This window comes from Euprymna scolopes, chromosome 44, assembly GCF_053919585.1.
Source record: "Euprymna scolopes isolate OS-2025 chromosome 44, ASM5391958v1, whole genome shotgun sequence".
Lineage (NCBI taxonomy): Eukaryota > Metazoa > Mollusca > Cephalopoda > Sepiida > Sepiolidae > Euprymna > Euprymna scolopes.
The window spans coordinates 37,102,858-37,126,914 of record NC_136525.1 but is presented as its reverse complement, the minus strand read 5'-3'; the positions used below and the strand labels follow the sequence as shown (position 1 = coordinate 37,126,914).

The 24,057-nt window shown below is 31.0% G+C and overlaps 1 protein-coding gene across 7 annotated transcripts in view; it reads left to right on the top strand.

Moving 5' to 3' along the window:
- LOC145268799 (pre-B-cell leukemia transcription factor 1-like) overlaps positions 1-24,057 on the top strand; it is an 814,729-nt gene that overhangs the window by 780,773 nt on the left and 9,899 nt on the right. For 4 of the 7 annotated variants that reach the window (XM_080124422.1, XM_080124421.1, XM_080124420.1 and 1 more), the window contains one exon: positions 16,958-23,485. The exons of the other annotated variants lie outside the window; for them this stretch is intronic. In XM_080124422.1, coding sequence (XP_079980548.1) covers positions 16,958-17,194 — 237 coding nt within the window. In that variant the 3' untranslated portion in view covers positions 17,195-23,485. Of the gene's footprint in view, positions 1-16,957; positions 23,486-24,057 lie in introns of those variants that run through there. 7 annotated transcript variants of the gene reach the window in all.

Here is a 24,057-nt window from a genome sequence, read left to right as displayed (position 1 = left end):
GAATATACAGAGTCAGCTATATATATATATATATATATATATATATATATATACAATCACCCATATGTACATATTTATAATCAAATGATCTGCAATTGTAACCCCCCACGCATATATATATATATATTGCTCTTTTTATTGAGCACTCTTAATAACTTCGTTTTAATTCACGAGTTTTCCCTCCTGAATACCTTTAACTTGGTATATATATATATATATATATATATATATATATATATATATATATATATATATATATATATATACCGTGTGTATGTGTAGAATGTTATATTCGTAAAGTATGGAGCAACCCGTTCTCGTTATAAATATTATTTAATCCAGTAGGGCTTTTTCGAATGAGTCGAGACTTAAAGTCCTTTTGAGGTGATTAAAAAACACGTTTTTGTATTTGGTGGAGAAAAAGAGCGGAAATTTGGAGATCAATTATGTTGAGTTTAAGTAAATTTATAATGAGGTCGGACTAAATTTATGGTTGTTGTTTTCTTTCAACTTATATGTTTGTGTGTGTGTGTGCATTGTGTTTTATTTGCTTTGTTTACATTATTGCGATTGTTTTGTGGTAAGAGTTAGTCTGCTTATAACGCAGTTCTGCCATACAATTCACCCACACTCGGATAAAGCAAATACAAAAGAACAGCCGTGTTTGTTTACGTTTCTATAATCAACGAACGAGACATACAACTAAGTTTCCTACTTGACTTCATTGTACCCATCGCGTGTTCTTCAATTTCCATTATGTATATTTCTTTAAAGATACCATGTTAATAGAGATAGGTACACACGAATTTATTCATTTTCGAAACATTGTTGCACCAATAATCAAGTTATATATAAGAAATTAGACAGTAAATATCGAGTAGCTAAGAGGCGATATAAATAAGGAAGGTCAAAACAAAAAATAATTGAAAGAAATAAAAATTAAACTGAAATATTTGTACCTACTGAACCTAGATTTACTTTAAAAGAGCATAAAACGATTTTGATTAATCTTAAAATTAGATTGATTGCACCTGAAAATAAACATAATACAGATGGCTATAGATTTACTCACTTCGATGTTGATGAATTCTACCCATCAACCATCCACAATACTTTTAGATAAGGCTTTAAAACTTGTTAAACAGTACACTGACACTATTAACTTGGAGGTGGACATTGTAAAATTGACTGGAAGGGAATTAATGTCATATGTATTAATGCTGGACTCCCAACTCTCTTCCTGGCGGCATTCCTATTGTAGTGCTAAAAAAGCTTCAACCAGAACTAACCTCATACTTACAAAGCGTTGTTTTAAGGAGAATTGCTTCCCAACACCCTGGAAAACCTCGTCAGTATGTCCTGTATTTAAGAATTCAGGTGATCGGTCATCTCCCACTGTGTACAAACCTATGTCTTCCATGCGTCATGAGTAAGTTGCAGGAATCTGTGTTAAATAGAGAAGTAGTCAATCACTTCAGCAAAAATAACTTTCTTAGTGACATACAATATGGTTTCCGTTCTGCCAGATCTACAACATATGTGCTTACAGTTATATTTCATAGGATTAGCAAATCTCTTGACGGAGGCTTCCTTTCTAGAGCAATTGCTCCTGACATATCAAAGGTCTTTGATAGAGTATGTCTTCGCAGTTATTAAATCATTTTTCTCTGATAGGTTCATAAGGGTAGTGGTTGACAGGCAGAAATCAGAAGCCCTTAGTATTAATGCTGGGGTGCCTCAGGGGTCCATCCAGGGCTCAACTCTCTTCCTGATCTACATTAATGATCTTCCAAATCACATCCTTACATCACTCGTAGATATTTATGTTGATGACACTACTATCTATGGTAGCACAGCTAAGACCGTAAACGACCAAGTTCTCTCTGATTCTCTCTCCTCTGATCTTGAGCAAGTGGTACAATGGAAAAGAAGTGGCTTGTTACTTTTAATGCATCTAAAACCAAGCTTTTATCTTTGCATCATCAACGCTTTGATCCCCATCTGGCATCAATTGAAATGAATGGCTCTCGTCTTAGGAAGCGTCATGTTTTGACAAGCTTCTGGCCTTTACCCTTACTCCTGATCTTAAATGGAACACATACATTAAATCCGTTGCCAAGTTTGCTGGAAAAATGGTAGGATCCTTCTCGCGATCCAGTAAATATCTCACTGCTGATGCAATTCTCTATCTATATAAGAGCCAGGTACGTCCAAGGATGGAGTACTGTTGCCACATCTGGGCAGGAACTGCTAGAAAGGACTTATCCTACCTTCATAGGGTTCAAAATAGACTTTGTAGCCTCGTAGGGGATGTCCTTTTCCCTTCCCTGCAACCTCTTTCTCACAGAAGAGATGTTGCGTGTTTGTCTCTCTATTATCGTTATTTTCATGGCAAGTGCTCGGTTGAGCTCCAATCTATGGTTCCCCCTCGACAGACTTTCACAAGAAACACTCGTCTAGCAGAAAATTTCCCCCACTCTTTATCTGTGCCTAAACCTAAACATAGATTCCATGAACAAAGCTTCTTTTTTAGAACTGCACGCCTGTGGAATTATCTTTCGTTTCCTGCTTTCCAGCTGACTACAATATGGTTGTCTTCAAGTCTAACGTAAACAAGTTTTTGATGAACTGTTCCGTATAAGTTAACAAATTTGCCAAATTCCCATTATTAACGATTAATATATTGTCCAATTTCTACTGTACACTCTTTAACTCTTATCCTCGAGTTGCCTCTTGGCCTTTGTAAGTGGTGATGCCTATGTAAAAAAAAATAATGGAAAGCTGTTGACCCGTAAGGATAGGTATAATAATAACAATAATAATAATAATAATAATAATAATAATAATAATAATAGCAACAATAATAATAATAATGATAATAATAGCAATAATAATAATAATAATAATAATAATAATAATAATAATAATAATAATAATAGCAACAACAGCAACAACAATAATAATAATGACAATAATAATAATAATAATAAAAATAATAGCAACAACAATAATAATAATAATAATAATAATAATAATAATAGCAATAATAATAATAATAATAGCAACAACAATAATAATAATGATAATAATAGCAATAATAATAATAATAATAATAATAATAACAGCAAGAACAATAATAATAACAATAACAATAATAATAACAATAATAATAATAATAATAATAATAATAACAATAATAAAATTGGAATCAAAGGAATGACTGGAAAAATACAACGAACAACAATAATGAAAACATCAGAAATATTAAGGAAAACCCTTGAATGTGAATACTAATACACATGAGCCACAAGCGCGGACCAGACAAACTGCTGCAGAGGCAAAACATGAAACCAGAACATTGATGCTGCATACCTATAAGTTCTGTAAACCCACCCCTATCCCCCCAATACCACATCACTGTCCCCTCCCACCCCCAAAAATGAGTGAGACCGAATAGCCAAGTAGTCAAGAAGGAAGGAAAGATCGAGGAGTCTGTCTGAGCACTGACCAGACATCCACTGCATAAGTGTGAAGAGAACTGGGACCTTGGGGAGGCTTATTGCCACTCAAATCCCAGTAAACACCAATGGCCGCTGCCAACGAGAAATCAATGGCAAGCAGCTATTGTGATAATGCAAATTTATTTGCAAATGTTATCGAAAGAGGTAGAGAGTACTGGAAAATCTGGGGAGACTTGCTGTCACTCAGTTTCCAGGGAACACCAGAGGCTGTATTTAATGAGATCTTTGATGACCTGTGTGAAAGCTCATTGTGAACAACAATAATTATAATAATTCACAAAAAGATAACAACGGTTAACAAAACAAGAATTAATTGGGTTTAATTAGTAAAATTACGGTTAGCATATCGAATAGCTGGTATACCTGAAAAAAATTATAAAATAATTAATAATAATTTTAAAGAAAACGTGACACTAGAGAAACTACTTAAAAAATAAAATAAACTTTCAAGATATTCATATTAACTTAAATGATAATACATAGATACCTTATCACAGGCCAAACCAAAAATCTTTAGTAGGATTACCATTACAGTGGTAATCCTACTAACGAGTCCTCATCTACCCCAGTCAAGTTCCTGTACATTTTTATGTAGTTTTATATAAACTGTACTTATATATATATATGCGCACATTTACTATTTCATATGTATATATGTATGTATATATATACATTTACTTTTATATATATATATATATATATACACACATTTACTATGTCATATATATATATGTATAAAATATGTATACACATTTACTACTTCATATATATGTATGTATACATATGTACCTGTACATTTACTATCTTACATGTATATATATTCATATATGCATACATATATATATATGTATATATATGTGTGTGTGTGTGTGTATCCATATATATACATTTAATTTTTCATATGTATATATATATATGTATATATTTACATAAATGTAAGAGCAATAACATAACGTTTCAGAAATATATATACATGGTAAAACTGGTAATTAGTGAAAACTTAAAGAGAGTGCTCAATACTATTGCAGAGCAAATATGTGTTTTATAACTAACAACCACTTCTACGAGGCCTGACGAGGCTATTTGATCGTAAACATGGTCCAACATCTGAAACATATGTAGCCAAACAGATAAAACGGTAATAACAAAATAAAACATATATACACATCTTGTTGTTTTTTTTTTTTTTCAAACAATGAATACGGTTAATATTGGCTTCGCTCGTATTCTCGTATTTATTTAGAAAGTCGTCCATTATTTTTTTGGACGTATATATAACATTTTATCTATTATTTTTAAAACAGTAATATATATATATATATATATATATATATATATATATATATATATATATATATATACGTTTATATTTATAAAAAGTTATGCTATTGCTCTTACATAATTGATACCTTTATGTTGGATAGTGATTACACAGTTTAATGGTAATCTTGACAAGATTTTATGCTGAGTAGCCATATCTGTTCCTTTATATAAAAAGAAACATAGATGCTAGTTGTCCGTTCACTCCATAGAGGTTCATCAACATGTTGTATCCTTTTAGGAGTCTAGCCACCATCCTAAACAGAGAGAGTTGATGCAGGAAAATTGTTAGTAGGTAGATAGATAGATCGATAGATGTATATATATATATATATATATATATATATATATATATATATATATATGTATGTACTAGCAAAAGTACCCGTCGTTGACTGGGTTCAAAAACAGCCCACAGAAAATGGACTCTGATTTATGAAAGTATGATAGGTTATGAAAAGGAAGGGTTGTAAAGAGATAGCTTCGAATTTGGGGGTATCAAAACCAAAGCAAAATATGATGATAGTAAAAATAAAATAGATAAACCCCATAATTTATTATACCATACTGTTCACACTGAAACACTTATCACAATATTCTGTGGATCTATATTAAAAAACCTTGTTAAACTTTGTGACATGTTTCCATTATATGGAGGTCAGGCGCGAACGAACACTCCATAATTTTATTATAACATATTTCTTCAAGCTGAAACATAATTATCAAAGTATACTTACGCAGATAGATATGAAAAGTCTTTATTAAAGTTTGTGCCTATTTCCATTCTATGGAGGCCAGGCGCGAACGCCGACCCCACAATTTTATTATACTATCCTTATTTAAGTTAAAACATACTTATCAAAGTATTCTTATGTACATCTATATCAAAAACACTTGTAAACGTTTTCTTTTAATTTTTTATTTCCATACTTTGTGGACAAGGCGCGTACGCAGACCCCACAATTTTAATGAATCATTATAATGCTAGATCAAACATACCCATTCCTGTGTCTCGATACATCTTCTATCATTATATGTAATCATTTTTCTATAATAGTCAACCATGTAGGAGCCTATTCGTGACAAGACACACATACAGACGTTCAGCTTTATATTATAGATATATACGTATGGACATTTGACATGTGACAAAAATAAATTTTCTAGATATAACTATCAACTTAAATATAAACCTTACCACAAGCCAAACCAAAAAAAAATTATATATCAATAAACAATCCAACCCTAATCCCGAACAAAAGAAAACAAAGCTTATTAACAACATGTCTAATAGAATTCCCAAACTCTCTGCCAGTAAAGAAATATTTAATGAAAACAACGAATATTATAATGTTATAATAATGCACTTACAAAATCGGGATATAGGAAAGACATTAAATACTAATGTGAAAAAAAAACACGTTACTACTAAAGTGAAAATAGATGCAAAGTTAATAACGTAATCTCGTATAATATGGCTTTTAGAAGAATTTGTAGCAGAAATATAAAACTTACAAATAATAGTAATGGTACAGAGGATAATACTATAAATAGGGACTTGGAAATGAAAAAGCACCATATAATAAAATAATATTAATAATAATAATAATAATGATAATTATTATTAATAATTATTATTATTATAATTATTATTATTATAATTATTATTATTAATAATTATTATTATTATTATTAATAATAATTATTATATTATTAATAAGAATTATAAGTCTTTATTATAATAATAATTATCATTAATAATAATTTATAATAATAATTATTAATAATAATTATCATTAATAATAATTTATAATAATAATTATTAATAATAATTATCATTAATAGTAATGTATAATAATAATTATTAATAATAATTATCATTAACAATAATTTATAATAATAATTATTAATAATAATTATTATTAATATTAGTAATTATTATAATTATTAGTAATTATAATTTATCATTACTAATAATAATAATTAATAATAAAAATAAGTATAATTATTAATAAGAATTATAATTAATAATAATAATTACTGTACTTACTACTAATATTATAATTATTAATAATAATTATAATTACTATTAATAATATAATTATTAATTATAATAATATAATTACTAATAATAATTAATATTATTAATAATAATAAAAATGATATTAATATTATTAATTATAATTATTATTAATTATTATAATTATTATAAGAATTATCATTATTAATAATAATTATAATTATTAATAGTAATAATTATAATTATTAATAATGATATAATAATTTTTATTAATAATGATAATAATTATAATTATTAATAATAAAAATAATTATATAATTAGTAATAATAATATATTTAATAATAATATAATTATTGATAATATAACAATTATAAATAATAATATAATTAGTAATAATAATAATAGAGTTATTAATAATAACAATATTATAATTGTTATTAATAATAATATTATTATTAATAAAATGAGCACTAACAATGGATTAAGCATTCCAAAAATATCTAAAGCACTTTATACAATTTTTGACAATAATTTTAAAGAGAACGTGACACTAAATCAACTACTATAATTGTATTTTCAAATAAATCACAACCTAAGTTGAATTAAAAGAACCAGAATAACTTTAAAATGGAGAAAAATGTAATTGTAGAAAAAAGCCTAATGCCCACTAAAATGTCTGATTAATAATAATTATAATAATTATAATAATAATAATAATAATAATAATAATTAATCATAAAAATTATAATTATCAATAGTAATAATTACAATAATAATATAATAATTATAATAATAATATAATAATTTTTATTAATAATGATAATAATAATTATTATTACTAATAAAAATAATTATAAATAATAATATAATTAATAATAATAATAATAATAATAATAACAATAATACTATTATTATTAATAATAACAATATTATAATTGATATTAATAATGATATTAATATTAATAAATTAGCACTAACAATGGATTAAGCACTAGGAGAAAAGGGGCACTTTAGTTTAACCGTCCATTTAATAAAAATTATAAAAAATCTAAAGAATTTTATACCTAAGTTGAATTAAAAGAACCAGAATAACTTTAAAACGGAGAAAAAATGTAATTGTAGAAAAAAGACGAATGCCCACTAAAAGATGAATGTCTGATTAAGAGCGTTGTCTACAAATGTAATGCTATAGCATGTGATACATCTCCAACATATATTGGTCATTTAAATTAGATATAGCAACCATATGGCAGCGATAAGAAAAGCATGTAGGTTAGTTAAATATGTAAACTTTAAGGAAAGAATAAAGAGTAATTCCTGTAATGACGCATTTGAATTAAAACAAATATGTACATGTACATTTACTATTTCATATGTATGTGTGTATATATATACTTATATGTATTTGCTATTTCATATGTGTGTATGTATATATATAAATTTACTTTTTCATATGTATATATGTATATATATATTCACATTTACTATTTATACATATGTATATATACACATTTACTATTTCATATATATATATGTGTATATATAGATAGATATATGTGTATAAATACACATTTACTATTTAATATATATACACATATACTATTTAATATGTATATATATTTATATATGCATGTATATATGCATTCATATATATATGTACACTTAATATTTCATATGTATATATATATATATATGTAAGAGCAATAACATAACCTTTTATAAAAAGAAATAAGTATACATATATATATATATATATATATATATATATATATATATATATATATATACGTTTATATTTATAAAATGTTATGCTCTTACATAATTGATACCTTTATGTCGGATAGTGATTACACAGTCTAATGTTAATCTTGACAAGATTTTGACTAGGTACAAAACAAAGTGGCACGAAATTTAAATAATAAAATATTTATCACAAAAGGTAGCTTAAGAAAGCACTTTGAAAGTTAAAATTAGCTTCACTAGATCAAAGGCCAGTATATAAATCGACGTCACGGATTACGTCAGTAAACATGATTCATGACGTCTCAGACATCGAGCTTGACAAACAAACTAAGGTTTAAACGTTGTCTTAAGGAGAATAGTTTCCCATCTCCCTGGAAAATCTCATCAGTATGCCCTGTATTTAAGAATTCAGGTGATCGCTCATCCCCCTCTCAGTACAGGCCAATAAGTCTCCTGTGCGTCATGAGTAAGTTGCTAGAATCTGTGTTAAATACAGAAGTAATCAAACATCTCAACAAAAATAACCTTCTTAGTGACACTCAATATGGTTTCCGTTCTGCTAGATCTACAGCAGATGTCCTTACAGTTATATCGCATAGGATTAGCAAATCTCTCGACGGTGGCAATCTTTCTAGGGCAATTGCTCTTGACATATCTAAAGCCTTTGATAGGGTATGGCATAAAGGTTTACTTCATAAGATCACTAGCTATGGTATAGCTGGAAAAGTCTTCTCAATTATTAAATCATTTCTTTCTGATAGGTTCATAAGAGTAGTAGTTGAGGGGCAAAAATCAGAAGCTCACAGTATTAATGCCGGTGTCCCTCAGGGATCCATCCTGGGCCAAACTCTTTTCCTGATCTACATTAATGATCTTCCAAATCATATCCTTACATCATTTGTAGACATTTATGCTGACGACACTACCATTTATGGTACCACATCTAAGACAGTAAACGAGCAAGTACTCTCCAATTCTCTCTCCTCTGATCTTGAGCATGTAGTACAATGGGGAAAGGAGTGGCTGGTTACTTTTAATGCATCTAAAACCAAGCTTCTCTCTTTACATCATCAACATTTTAATCCACATTTGTCATCAATTGAAATGAATGGCTCTCGTCTTCAGGAGGCCTCAAGTTTTGACAAGCTTCTGGGCTTGACCATTACTCCTGATCTTAAATGGAACACGTATATCAAATCTGTTTCCAAGGCCGCTGGAAAAATGGTGGGATCTTTCTATCGATCCAGTAGATATCTCACTGCTGATGCTATTCTCTATCTATATAAGAGCCAGGTACGTCCAAGGATGGAATATTGTTGCCACATCTGGGCAGGAGCTGCTAGAAAGGACTTGTCCTGCCTTGATAGAGTTCAAAATAGACTTCGTAGCCTCGTAGGAGATGTCCTTTTCTCCTCCTTGCAACCTCTATCTCACAGAAGAGATGTTGCGAGTTTGTCTCTGATGTATCGTTATTTTCATGGAAAGTGTTCAACTGAGCTTCAATCTATGGTCCCCCCTCGCCAAACTTTCACAAGAAACACTCGTCTAGCTGTAAACACTATCAATAATTTCCCCCACTCTTTATCTGTGCCTAAACCTAAACATAGATTCCATGAACAAAGCTTCTTTCTTAGAACTGCACGCCTGTGGAATTGTCTTCCGTTTTCCTGCTTTCCGGCTGACTACAATATGGTTGTGTTCAAGTCTAAGGTAAATAAGTTCTTGATGAGCCGTTCCATATAAGTTATTAAATTTACCAAATTTTCATTACTAATGATTACTATATTGACCAACTTCTACTGTACACTCTTTAACCCTTATCCTTGAGTGGCCTCTGGGCCTTGATAATGTGGTGATGCCTTTGTAAAAAAAAAAAAAAAAAAAATAACTAAGGTTTCAGTTAGTCTACCATAAAGCATGCACGAGGCTTATCGCCAATTATTTTCTCATAACGAAATTAAAACTTTGATAATCGCTAAGTGCGAAATTACCCTTTAAGATCTGTGTTTGCTGTGTCCATCCATTTGTCCTTTATAAGATAGTTAATTTAGATAATATTAGTATCCCTCGTGTATATAACTAATTTGAGTCTGAAAATTATTATTTACAACACCCAGCCGTGTGTAATCTTTTTCGAAAATGAAAACATAGCATAGCAAATAATATGGTATATATAACATAACATATTGAAATTGGATAGTCACAATCCAAGGTTAATTTGTTGATTGCAAGTCTATCTAGGTTTAACTTTTTAAATCGGACCAACCAAACTTTATGTGCTAGGTATCAGCTACCGAGGAATGCTCTTTTCTTTTAAATCCTGTACCAAATGTTTATTTTGTATATGTGTGTTTGCTTATGTTTATGTAGGCGGATGACATTAATGTGTATGTATGTAATGAAGCCAAGACTACTACTACTACTACTACTACTACTACTACCGTATACTCTCGCCATTTCTCTTACTTTCTATCCTTCCCTTTTCCTTCCTTCCTTCTTTTCTCTATGCGACCAGAGGTTTTAGCCAATCAGGACGGAGGACAGTTCTGGAGGGAAAGAAGAAGAAGAAGGTACAAAAGATATTCGAGGCAAAAGACGGCAAAAAGCAAGACGGAGAGACGAGTTGTTCCGGAGTCATTACACAAAATAAAAACATTCCGAACTTTCTATGAGCCGATTCAACTTACAGGCTTATTGTAACCGTGGATGCTTAAATGTATATAAACACAGTTTCCTTTTTGAAATGCCTTGTTTCTTTGTTATTATTATCCCCATGTCTGTTTCTAGACCGTTTCAACACTCCCATCTTCTTATTAATTTCGACAACTCCCCCAAAGGGGGACCCGCCGAAATGGTGACCTACTTAACAGAAGTTATATTATGGTAACCACTATACGTATTTCATAGGTTATCTTCGTTACAAACGTTAGTTCAACGTCAAATGTGCTTTACATTTTGGTCATGGTTTCGATGTACCATTGCTAGAGGTCATCTTAGACAGAATCGTTTCGACTTTTCCTCGCTCATCCTCAATTGAGATGTGTGTGCACATCCGTTTATCCAACCAGAGTTCTGTACAGCATGTCCACACAACTATATGTAGAGCTGACCTTTATTTAAGCATCTTTGGCTTCAATAGCAAGGGATCAGAACGGTTCATTACCGCAAAATTCCATACTAACAGTCATTCGCACCAGAAAAATAATTCCAAACAAATGACATCTTTTTGTATAATAAATCACATCTTTATCGAAAAGAACATATATGTTTATTTTTTTTATTATTTTCATTTTTGTTGAATGATTTTTGTAAAACATTTTAGTAAATTGTAAATAAAATAAGTTGTTACTTTCCTTAATTTTCGTTAATTTTAATTTAAGTTTTTACAAAAATTTAAAACAAGATATTATTTTTTTAAACTTAGATATATTTTGCCTTTTTTAAATGAATTGTTTTATTTTTAAAGTAAAATTTCGTTTCTGATTGAAAAATCTTTTGCTTTTTAATTAAAAAAATTTTTCATCTGGAATAATTGTTATTATTTTTATTTCGTTTGTAAGATTAAATAATTTTAATCGAGATAAAAATTGACCTGTATTTTGTCATTTACAATTAATGAAAAGCCATTTCTGAAATTTTTATTTCTTATAAAGATTTTAAAACTAAATTTTCCGTTTCAAAATTAAATTAAATTTTTCATTTCCAAATTAAAATTTCCATTTCAAAATTAGATTTAATTTTCCATTTCAAAATTAAAAAAAATTAGAATTAAAAATTATTTTTAAAATATTAAAGATTTTTATATTTTTATGTCAAAAACATATTTTTATTTTCAAAATAAGTTTGTATGGTTCATTTAATTTTACTTGCAAAGGAATATTAAATGAAAATAATTTAAATGAGAAATATTTAGAATTGAAGGTTTAAAAATTAGAAATATGAATTAGTTTTTTATTAAAACATGTTAAATTAGTTTTTATTAATAAAAATTGTGGGTAGATGTATTTTTGATAGTTATGCATTATAGGCCGGAATCATCCGGAGAGTTATGAAAAATGCCAAAAAGTGCCGAGCGAAAATTTCGTGATTTTGTTTTAGTAAATGTTCGCAAATTAAAAAAAAAATTAAAACTATGTTTCTTTTGTCAGTGCAAAGTTAAAGATTAATCGAAAAATGGATTCGACAATATTTACAAAACTTTTAGAAATTTAAGATTTAAATCCTGAAACAAAAATCAATTTTTTAAGGTAAGTTTAATGAATAAATATTTATTAAAAACAAACAAAACTGATGGCAGACAAATTATAAAATGTTTTTATTAGAATTAAGCCATTCAGCGTTTCGGCATCTTCCGGCATTTTCCAATAACCGCCCAGACGATTTCAATGATAGCAAGTTTCTGATATTGCATAAGCATATAATTTTTAGAAAAATTAAAACAAAGATTCTTTAAAATGTCACGGGCAAATTTACTTTTTAAAATATTTTTTTTCCTTTAACTTGAACTCATTATTAACCGTTAAATTGACGACTTTTATAGGTTTACGGGTATGTTGAAAACGAATATTACATTTAGATTTGGAACAAAGATTTATTCTGGATATTAAAACCTTTATTATCCAATGTAATTCATTATGTTTAGACTGGCGGCCATGTTTTTCCTAACTAAAAACTACTAATGTGCATGCCTATTACAAATCACCCCCTCCTCCCCATGTTAAGAATGGCGAATGCCACTGACATTTATTAAGTAATACATTAGAAAAAATGTCTTAATAACCAGAAAACTACTTGTTGGCCGAAATTTGAATGTGATATTCGTTTTCAGCATACTCGAAAGCCTATAAAAGTCGTTATTGTAAAGGTGGAGGTTGAGTTGCAGTAAAAATTTATCCGGTAAAGCTTGCGGAGAATGCTCTGTTTTACGGTTGTTGGAAAAATGGAACGGAAATTTAAATTTCGTTCCGTTTTTTTTATTTTTTTATTGCCCCCCCCCCCCAAAAAAAAAGCGAAAGATTCAAAAGAATAACATTTGACAATTGTACTTTTTATATATAAAAAAACGAAAGAATTTTTTTTTATAAAATAAAATTTTATTAACAAAAACGAAATAATTTAATTTTTAAATGAAAAGAGTCGATTGGTATACATGTCCAACTCACCGTTCACATTGGAAATATCGACTTTTATACGCTTTCGGGTATGCTTGCAACGAATAAACATCCCAACCTCTCCATGTTAAGAACGGCTTTCGGAATAGACACCCCGAACCTCCCCATGTTAAGAACTTCTTTCGAAATATACACCCCTAACCTCCCCATGTTATGAATGGCTTTCGGAATAGACACCCCCAACCTTGTCAGCATACCCCAAAACCTATAGAAGTTGACATGTCGAATGTGAACGATGAGTTGGACGAAATGAAAAAAAGGAACCAAATTAAAAATGGAACGAAATTTAAATTTCCGTTCCATTTTTATAACAACCGTAAAGCAGAGCATTCTCCTCAAGTTTTACCATTTACCCAAATAAATGTAACCAAAGACAAAATAAGTTGCTCTTCTACTATTTTTTTATACTTAGTATAGACACGTTGCACAACGAGTTTGAAAAAATGGACTTTAAAAAGTTCGGAGGTTACATCGGCCGAAATGTTACAGAAATAACAAGATGACAAGGGTAGTTTATAAAATACAAATCATCAACCCTCACCGCCAACATTTGAAACAAAATGCTTATTATTTAAAAATTCAGTTTCAAGTATTTTCAGTTGAGAAATTTGCGAAACGATAGCGATCTAGTTACTGTTTAGCAACTAAATCTGTACGGAACTTCGAACGGAACCTTTTATTTAATCCAAGTCATGCCTTACTCTTCTTAATATCGCCTGTAACGAGGTTTGAACCTTCAGCGTCCAGAATGATACCACTTAGAAGACTTCCGTACAGATTTCCAAGTTCGAAAATATGCACCTGAAGAAGGTCGGAGGTTACATCGGTTGAAACGTTGTGGGAATATCATTCAAGTATACGAAATAATCTAAATATTACAGTTACACAAAGCAAAACCTTCGAAACTTGTTCTCATCTTGAGTGTTATTTCCACAACGTTTCAGCCGATGTAACCTCCGTCTTGCTTCAGGTGCATATTTTTGAACTTGGAAATCTGCTTGTCCACAAAGACCCGTGACGTAATGGATAAAGTACTAAGTTCATCCATATCATTTGGATTCATCGGACTACTGTTCTCATCTTGGGTATGATTTTTACAACGTTTCGGTCGATGTAACCTCCGACCTTCTTCAAGTGTATAATGGCGAACTCGGGAATGTTTCTGTCGAACATGTGAATTTGGATGGAATTTCATACGGAACCCTTAATTTAATTCACGTGGGGTACCATGCTCTTGTTCCGTCAGCCATGGCTGGATAGAGGTCCTAAGTAATTCGCAACTGTATTTTTCGGTCGCCCACACTGAGATTTGAACCTCAAGGACCCATGACGCAGTGGTTAGAGTACTTGGAAAAAACAATTGTGAAAATGATATTCACCTTAAAGTTTTTGAAGATTCAATCCTCAGTGTGGGCGATCGAAAAAATACAGTTGCGAATTATGTAGGACCTCTATCCAGCCATGGCTGACAGAACAAGAACATGTTACTTCCCTGAACTAAATAAAGGGTTCCATTCGAAATTCTGTATAAATTCCTGAGTTCGACAGAAACGTTCTCGAGTTCGACAAAACAAGATAAATATACCTGAAGAAGGTCGGAGGTTACATCAACCAAAACGTTGCAAAAAATCACACTCAAGATGAGAACATTAGCCTGAAGAATATGAATAACCAATCCTCGTCTCAAAAATTCAGAAACGTCAAGTAACATTCACTTCTGAGTTACACTCTTCTGAAGGTTGAAGGTTCAATCTTCAGTGCGGACGATACTAAGAATATAATTGTAAATTACTAAGAACTTATTCCCGGTCATAGCTGTAGAACGAGAACATGCTAACTCCGTGGATTTAATAAAGGGTTTTAATTCGAGATTCCATGCAGATTCGACTGAACAGATTTTTGAGTTTGGCAAGATACACGTGGTCGAAGGTTAGATAGGCTGAAATGTGGTGGGTATAACACAGAGAATAGAATAGTAATTCGAATGATTTAAACGATACAAATAAAAGTTGATTAATATTTTTTTTTTAAATAATACGCTTATATCAGGCAGCTTTACCGGATGTGTGACTGGCATTCTTTTAAAAGTAAAACAATGAGATTTTAATTAAAAATGTCTCTATTTAAAATTTTATTTAATTTACGATATATTATACTAAAATAATTTTATTGTTTTAAAATTATATTTTCTTAAGTAAATTAATAAAATTAGATATTAAAAGAAAACAATCGGCGAATCTCAGAAAATTTAATTAAAAAAAATCTTTTGTATTAAAACCATTTCATTTTTTAAATTTCAATTTTTTTAAATTAAAATGTTTGCATTAAAAAATTTACTTAATTTACAATATATTATACTAAGATAATTTTATTGTTTTAAAATTATTTATTTCGTAAGTAACTTAATAGAATTAATTAAAAACATAATTAAAAAAACAATAGGCAAATGTCAGAAAATTTAATTGTTTTTTTTATTTTTGTATTAACACCATTTTCTTTTAAATTTTAATTAAAATCTTGAATTGAAAAGTTTAACGATGAATTAAACTAAAATAATTTTATCATTTTGAAATGATATTCTGCTTAAATATAGTTTAAGAAACTCAATAGAATTAATTAAAAATTATTAAAGAAACAATAGGCAACTGTCAGAAAATGTAATTGTTTTGTTTATTTTTTGTATTAGAACAATTTTATTTTCTAAATTGTAATTTTTTAATTAAAATGTTCGCATAAAAAATTTTTATTAAAATATTTGCATTAAAAATTTTATTTAGTAATGAATTAAACTAAAATAATTTTATCATTTGGAAATTATATTTTGCTTAAATATAGTTTAAGTAACTCAATAGAATTAATTAAAAATTATTTAAAAAACAATAGGCAACTGTCAGAAAATTTAATTTTTTTTTTTTAAATTTTGTATTAGAACAATTTTATTTTTAAAATTTTAATTTTTTAATTAAAATTTTTGCATTAAAAAATTTAATTAAAATGTTTGCATTAAAAATTTTAATTTAAATGTTTGCATTAAATTTTTTATTTAATGTGTAATTAAAGCAAACTATTTTTATCGTTTTAAAATTATTATTTTTTTCTTAAATGTAGTTTTAAGTGACTTTCCCAAACCCCCTAAATTAGAATTAAAAAGTAAATTGTAACACCACTCTTATCGTTGTAGGTTCCCCCCCAAGCCCTCGGAAGTGGTCAAACCAGTCATGCAAATTCTCCGTTGGACAATGACGGGCTAACCAAGAAACATGGCGAAAGTCCGACCGGATGGGCTGGTTCTGGGCAGCCGTCGATGGCATTTATGCGGCCCATAGAGGATGACGACGATGAGGATGAAGATGAGGATGAGAGCGACGGCTACGGCACACCAACCGAAGAAGTTCAAATAAAACGGCCGAAGATTTGAAAAAATTAAAAGAAAAGTTGAAAAAAAAAAATCGTACGTCTTTACAATAACTCTGTTATGTGAAAACAGCGTCATTATTTTTGTTTGTGTTTGAATAGTTCAATTTTTTGATGCGGGTTCACTGAAATTCACAAATTCTTAGAACCACAATGCATTTTGATAATAAACAACTAGCTTTTACTTATTTGGTGACATGGATCGAACCTGTAACTATGGTTCACGTATATTTAAGGATAGCGCAACTGGTTGGTGTTCGTTGAAGGTGCGAATTGAAATGCGAACACTTTGCAATTAACTTGTCAACTCATTTAACTTGTCAATTCATTTAACTTGTCAATTCATTTATACCAGTTGTTGTTGCCCGACACGGATTTCTATTATTGTACCTAACGAATTAAATCTATATTTTATATTTGTGTATTATCTTCCAATCGACAGTACAACATACATATCTGCTACAACAACGATGTGGATTCTTTCTTATCTTTAAATAAATTAATAAGACTAGCAGGACCTGTGGAAATTCCGAAGCAGCGTCTTTTATATGTAATATATTGCTGCTGGGTATTCTATGGACGTTCAGTGTGAATTGAAAACTCGCGATAAGATTGTAGCCCTTTTGTTAAAGCTGCCAAAGCATTTATCTAAGTAATCTGGTTAATGTAGTGTTAGAATATATCTTCTTATGACGGTTTATCTCCAATATCCTTATAGGAGTCTGTGATATATTTCAATTGCATGGACGCCTGGTGCGAATGGAAACCTCATGATATTGTTATACCATCTTTAGACAGAACAGATACTACTCTTGGATCCTAGCCAGAAGACTAAAAAGGTATATTTTAATATCACGTACGGCTCAAGAGCGACATCATTTTTTTTAATTTAATTTTTTTTTTGTTTTTACATTGAGTCTTTGGTGATCAGGAGATCATATTTATTAAAAAAAACAAAAACAAGATAGACGGTGATAACATACTTCAAACATTAAATTAGCGTATCTATATATTAATTTAATGTTCGTAGTATGTTATCCTCTTTTTTAATTAATAGGATCTCCTGATCGAATAATTTATAATCTTGAAATCCTGACGCACGTACATACGTTAAAGGTACTACAGTATTAATATATAGATAAGCCAGAGAGCTTTTACTCGGTACCACAACCACCACAGCTATAAGCCATCGTTGAGAAGCCTCTGACTGAGATATCTTTCTGATCCTATTTTGTTCTTGGAGGTCCATCCTCCCAGTTTTTTTTTTTTTCGTCGTGTGAGAAGGGGTTAGTTTATTGCTAATTGCCTAAGGCGTCACTACCAAAGAAATGCAGACGGAGCTGCTCAGGCATTTTGTCCAGACCAGAACAGAATGCTCTTTCTCTAGAGTGCTGGCTCGTCAAATCCCACTTACCTGACCCTTATGTCACATCATCCCAAGGGAAGGAAGATAAACATAATCTTGTCTGTTGTCTTTGTGCTCGTGCACGATGGATGACGTAACAAAAAGATTGCGTCATAATCGATGGACGTCACAAAATAATCGCTTCATCTCTACACAAATATGGGGACAATTATGGACAATAGATGTCGTCATAAATTATGACGTTATCAAAGGATAGTTTCATTCATTAATGCAAAATGAATGACGTCACAAAAGGATGGCCTCATAAAGGATCGTGTCATGCACTAAAATAGATATGCCAATATGCAGTGCAGCATAACAAAACGATGGTGACATCATCCATTAAAAATGACGTCATCTATTAAAAGATATGGGGCTTACCGTGCACACTGCGCGACGTGACAAATGCATAGCGTAATAAATTGAAGTCGCAAAAGAAATGGCGTCATCCATAAAGATGACGTCACAAATGGTTGGCGGCATAAATGATGACGTCATTCATTAAAACAAATATGGAGGATAATCGCGTACAGTAAATTACGTCAGAAAGATGACGTCATAATTTAAAAACATGAGGATAACCGTACACAGTAGCCCCCCCCCCACCCCCGCCACAACAGTGGCGCGTAACAAAATGTACATCACTTAAAGATGAAACAGTTATAGGTGTGCATTCTACATCTAAACCTTTCTGGATCTAGCATGGTTTCTTTTTTTTATATCAAGTTTCACTGGATTACATCACTAAAGGCGATTGGGGTAAATAGAGAAGTGGAAAAAAACGAATGAGATAAATATTAAAATGAAAAAGAGAATTTGAGGGAGAGAGAGAGAGAGAGAGAGAGAGAGAGAGAGAGAGAGAGAGAGGGAGAGGGGGTAATAGAAAAAATGATAGCACTAAAACTGTGGATCTTGCTTGCGTACTTGTAAGTTTGTACCTTGCTGATAAAACTGTTTTTTTTTTTTTTTTTTTTTTTAGAAACGTGCATACATATGTAGCGAATTTTTTTTTTTTTTTACTCAGGAATCACCACTTATCAAAGCCACTCGAGGATAAGGTTTAATGGGTCCTTTTGGGTCAAGATCAAAGTGTAGTATCTGTTCTTCAGATGCTGCACTTCAATTTCTTGTTCTCTGTCAGTGGAGGAGGAATCCTTCACGACTGAGACAATTTTTATTTTTGTTCCTTTTCTCCACATTAAAAAACGACCCTGGTGTCTAACTCTGTCCCGTGGGGAGGCTTTGTAAGTAGGAACATAAGTAGTGGGAATTTTGTAAATTGGATTACTTAGGGGGACGGTTCATGAAGAACTTGTTTACATTAGACTTGAAGACAATCAGATTGTAGTCAGCTGGGAAGCAGGCAAATAGAAGAGAGTTCCACAGGCGTGCAGTTCTAAGAAAGAAGCTTTGTTCATGGAATCTGCATTTAGGTTTAGGCACAGATAAAGAGTGTGGAAAATTATTGATTGTTGAATATTTATTTCCTGAGCATGATTCGAATATTTAATATTATAGTTAATGTTTGGAAACTTTTGAAATCTTATTCCAACGACGAAAACGTAAACAAGTGATCCATGAGTAGTGTTTCTGGCAAAGGGATAAAAATTGCTGTTTTCTGGGTCGGAATCTATCCATATAACTTTTATTGTTGGCTATTTTTTAATTTTTTAAAAGATTTTTACCTTTCGTTTTTTTTTGTTTTTTTTCTGATTACATTAAGTAGCTTCATACCTTGTCTGGATCGATGTTCATAAAACCAAAGCCGATCATAAGGAGAACCAAGTCCAACTAGTTAAGGTGGAGGAGGAAGCCGAGTGGAATGAAATTAATTTGGATTAATATGCGTGCAGTTGATAATTGCGTTAATTTAGAAATTAGCTTCTTTTTTTTTTTACTTTTACTTAGCTGATCCCTGTGTCACATCATCCCATCGGGGAAGAGAGATAAAGATTATCTTCTCTGTTGTTTTTTGTGCTCGTGCACGATGGATGACGTAACCAAAAGATTGCGTCATAATCGATGGACGTCACAAATGTTCATCTAGTGAACTGATAAATTCAAAATTGTTGCCGACCACTAAACTGGAAAAGCCTTGATACGAATTTTGATCAATGCATCAAACTTTATTATTTGCCTTGTGCGCGCACACACACGCACACACACACACACACACACACACACACACACACACACACACACACACACTCTCTCTCTCTCTCTCTCTCTCAACGGTGTGCACACTGAATGAAGCCACATCATATCTTAAGACATAACAGGAAATATACTTTATGACATGATTTCTTGGTTGTGTGACGTAACGAAAACTGTTAAATAGGTGAATGATTGATGAATGGGAGGTTAGAATTTAACATTTAGCTAATGGAGGTCGTCAAAATCACGTGACTTTCAGAACGAAGAGATTTTTGTCTCTTTTTGGCAACATTTAAAGCAAATTGAACATGTAGAAGGCACTATGTCGATTGCGGGTTCATACCTGATTCCTCCATCAGCGTTTTAATTTTCAAGTGTATCCTACAGTGTGAAATCTGGTAACTACAATAAAAAAAATCATTTTGGCATACAAGCATATTTACGTTGACAACTCACTCAAGCTATTTCGGCTAAACGGAGAAAAAGGGCGAACGAGCGTGGGTAAGCAGTGATATCCGGGGGGGGGGTCCGTTTAATGGAGAAGGCAATGTGGTCAGGTTGCTTAATAAGCTGAAGCTGGTTACAAAATTGCAGAAAATTGATGACATGGCAACATTGATGCTAATGTATTTGGAGCAGGGATGCATTAGCAGCCCATCTAGAAATGGGAGAGAAGGACTAGACCGATGCTGGGATTATTGAGAACGAATTAAAGATAGCTGTTTTGGCAATGTGTCCTCATGTTAGCTCCTCACTATTGGGATTTGTAGTGGAGGTTGTAACTATCCCTAGTTCACCTGAATGTTTTGCCAGCACCCTGGCATGGCTCAAAGTATCCGTTACCTCCACAGAAACTTTACAGATATTATTTAATCATTGCAGTTCTATGAAGATGCAGTCAGGAACCCTAACCCTAAACAATTCACCAAGGCCAGTTTATGAAGCATTTTTATAACTCAATCATTAAACAAACAAAACGTTAAACGATGTGAATTTTCGCTGGTGAATGATCAGGAAACATTATCCAATTGAATAAACTCTTTTTTCATATAGTCTCGTCTTCATCATCTCATCCCATATTTGCGGTCGTTGATCTGTATTCTTGCATCGTCTAGTGACTGTTTGACTTGAACAAATAACTCATGTATGGAAACACAAGGAAAATCGTTGGCAGTTTTAAAGGTTTTATTTAGGAGAGAGGTTTATTCACAAGGGGAAATATCAAAATTCCTTATAAAAGAAAGGCTAAAATTAAAAATTAAAATTTTTACATGTTTTTTAGCTAGGGAGTTAACTTCTGAACATCAATCATGCCAGGTGCACTGAGTTCATCTCCGTTCGCTGCTAGGCTGATATAACATTTCCGAAGTTCACTGTGAGGATCAGTTGGGCAAGTTTTTATGACGGGAGTGGCTGTTTTTTTCTGAATCTTTAATGCCATAATTTTTAAATGTATCTCTATATTTCTATAACAATTTAAAATTGCTGAATCATTCCTAGAACCTTTTTAGAAATTAAATCATTTTCTTAAAATTTTTGTTGGGCTGGGGAAGTCATCACCATCACTTTCTTTGTGTGGGAGAGCGTAGTGTAGTATCTGTTTTCTGGTTATGGGACCATTCTCTAAGGCATCTCCTTTTGGGAATTAGTGACAATATAGTATTTCTTTTGTTGTTGTGAGGTCATTATTATAGAAATTACCATAATCTATTACATAAAGGGCAGTTATCTGCGTAGGTATGTGTGTGTGTTCGTATTACCAGCTAAATGTTCCAAACTACTAAACAAAGACTCACAAAGGTGGTAGTTTTGATCAGCGTTACCTCGAATGAATAATATCTACAACTTAGAAAAAAAATTAATTTATTCTCTGAGGTTAACTTTGTTTTTCAGTGTTATAATATGCTAATTTGAAAAGAAAATGGCAACCGATTTGATGAGGGATCTATTATATAAAGGAGAGTTGTCTGTGTGTATGTGTGTGCATATGTCTAGCTTGAGAGGAATGGACTGTGCAGAGGATAAAAAAGGATTTGGGGAGAAAGTGGGAAACACGGGAGTAGGAAAAGAAAGATAGATGTGTTAATAGAAAAATGTTGCACTTTTGTCGTAGGCAATGCCAGGTAGTGCTGCTGGTTTTAAATAAAATGAAAACTACTTGTTTGTTACCAAAATGCGTTGATATTCTGAAAGTTTATGTCTATTATAATACCCGCATCAAATGCTTGACTATTCAATGAATAAATAAATAAATCATAATGGCGATTTTTCATGGTGGGGTTATTGTAAAGAGACACAAAAAATTTTATTAATTTTTTTTTTTGTAAAAAAAAAAATGCCAAAGGGACAAAAACTAATAAAAGATGAAAAAAAAAATAATAATAATAAAGATTGACTTACAATGAAAGCAATGAAAATAAATAAATAAAAAATAAACTTGAAAAAAAAAAAATTTTTTCAGAAAAAAAACACAGATGGAAAGAAAAAAAAATGGACAATTTTTTTTTTTTTTTAAAGTTCTGAAAATGATGGTCATTATTTGGCTACTTGCATATCATGGAACCTTTAAAGACAAACTTTATATCAAAGAGCCTATTTCGACAGCATTCATTCTTTTTAAATTCATGGAAAACACGACATCTACACACTTAAAGTCAAACCTGAATAGCATTTAAACTGACCAATCGAACTTCGTTTCTGGCTAGCGAATATATTCTTTTTATAATTATAGTACCATATTAATGGCATTATAATAGCGTATAATACGGCATAATCACACTTATACAATGGTTTTCGTTAGATCACCAAAGTCAAGCAATGTTTAACACACCTAGGATGAAAGCCGCCGACATATATATATATAAAACGCCTCCGTTCAGTCTTGAAAAAAACAATAGATGCCTCCTGTAATGGTGGTTGTATGTGTAATGGTGAGGTAAGTGTTGCACAACCCTCGACTGCACATCTCCTGAATCAGCACTGCTTGAATCTAGTGGCAAAGAAAAGTCCAGGACAGCTGGAAACAATGCCGAGACAAGCAGAGAACACATTCCAAAATGGTCACCTCTTTTAGTACTAACCAGGCTCAAAGTAGCTTAACTTTGGGGATCTAATGGAAACTGCTGAGTCACCGTGATTATGCTGACAGCCATATAAAAGTATATTTCGTTACAATTTACAAAAAAAAAAAAAAAAATACTCCAGCTCAGATCATCCTTATTATGAAACTCTTTTCACTAATAATGGGAAAATTATAAGGGAGATAACTCATATTTATATTTGAGGTATATATTTAAAAAATAAACAAA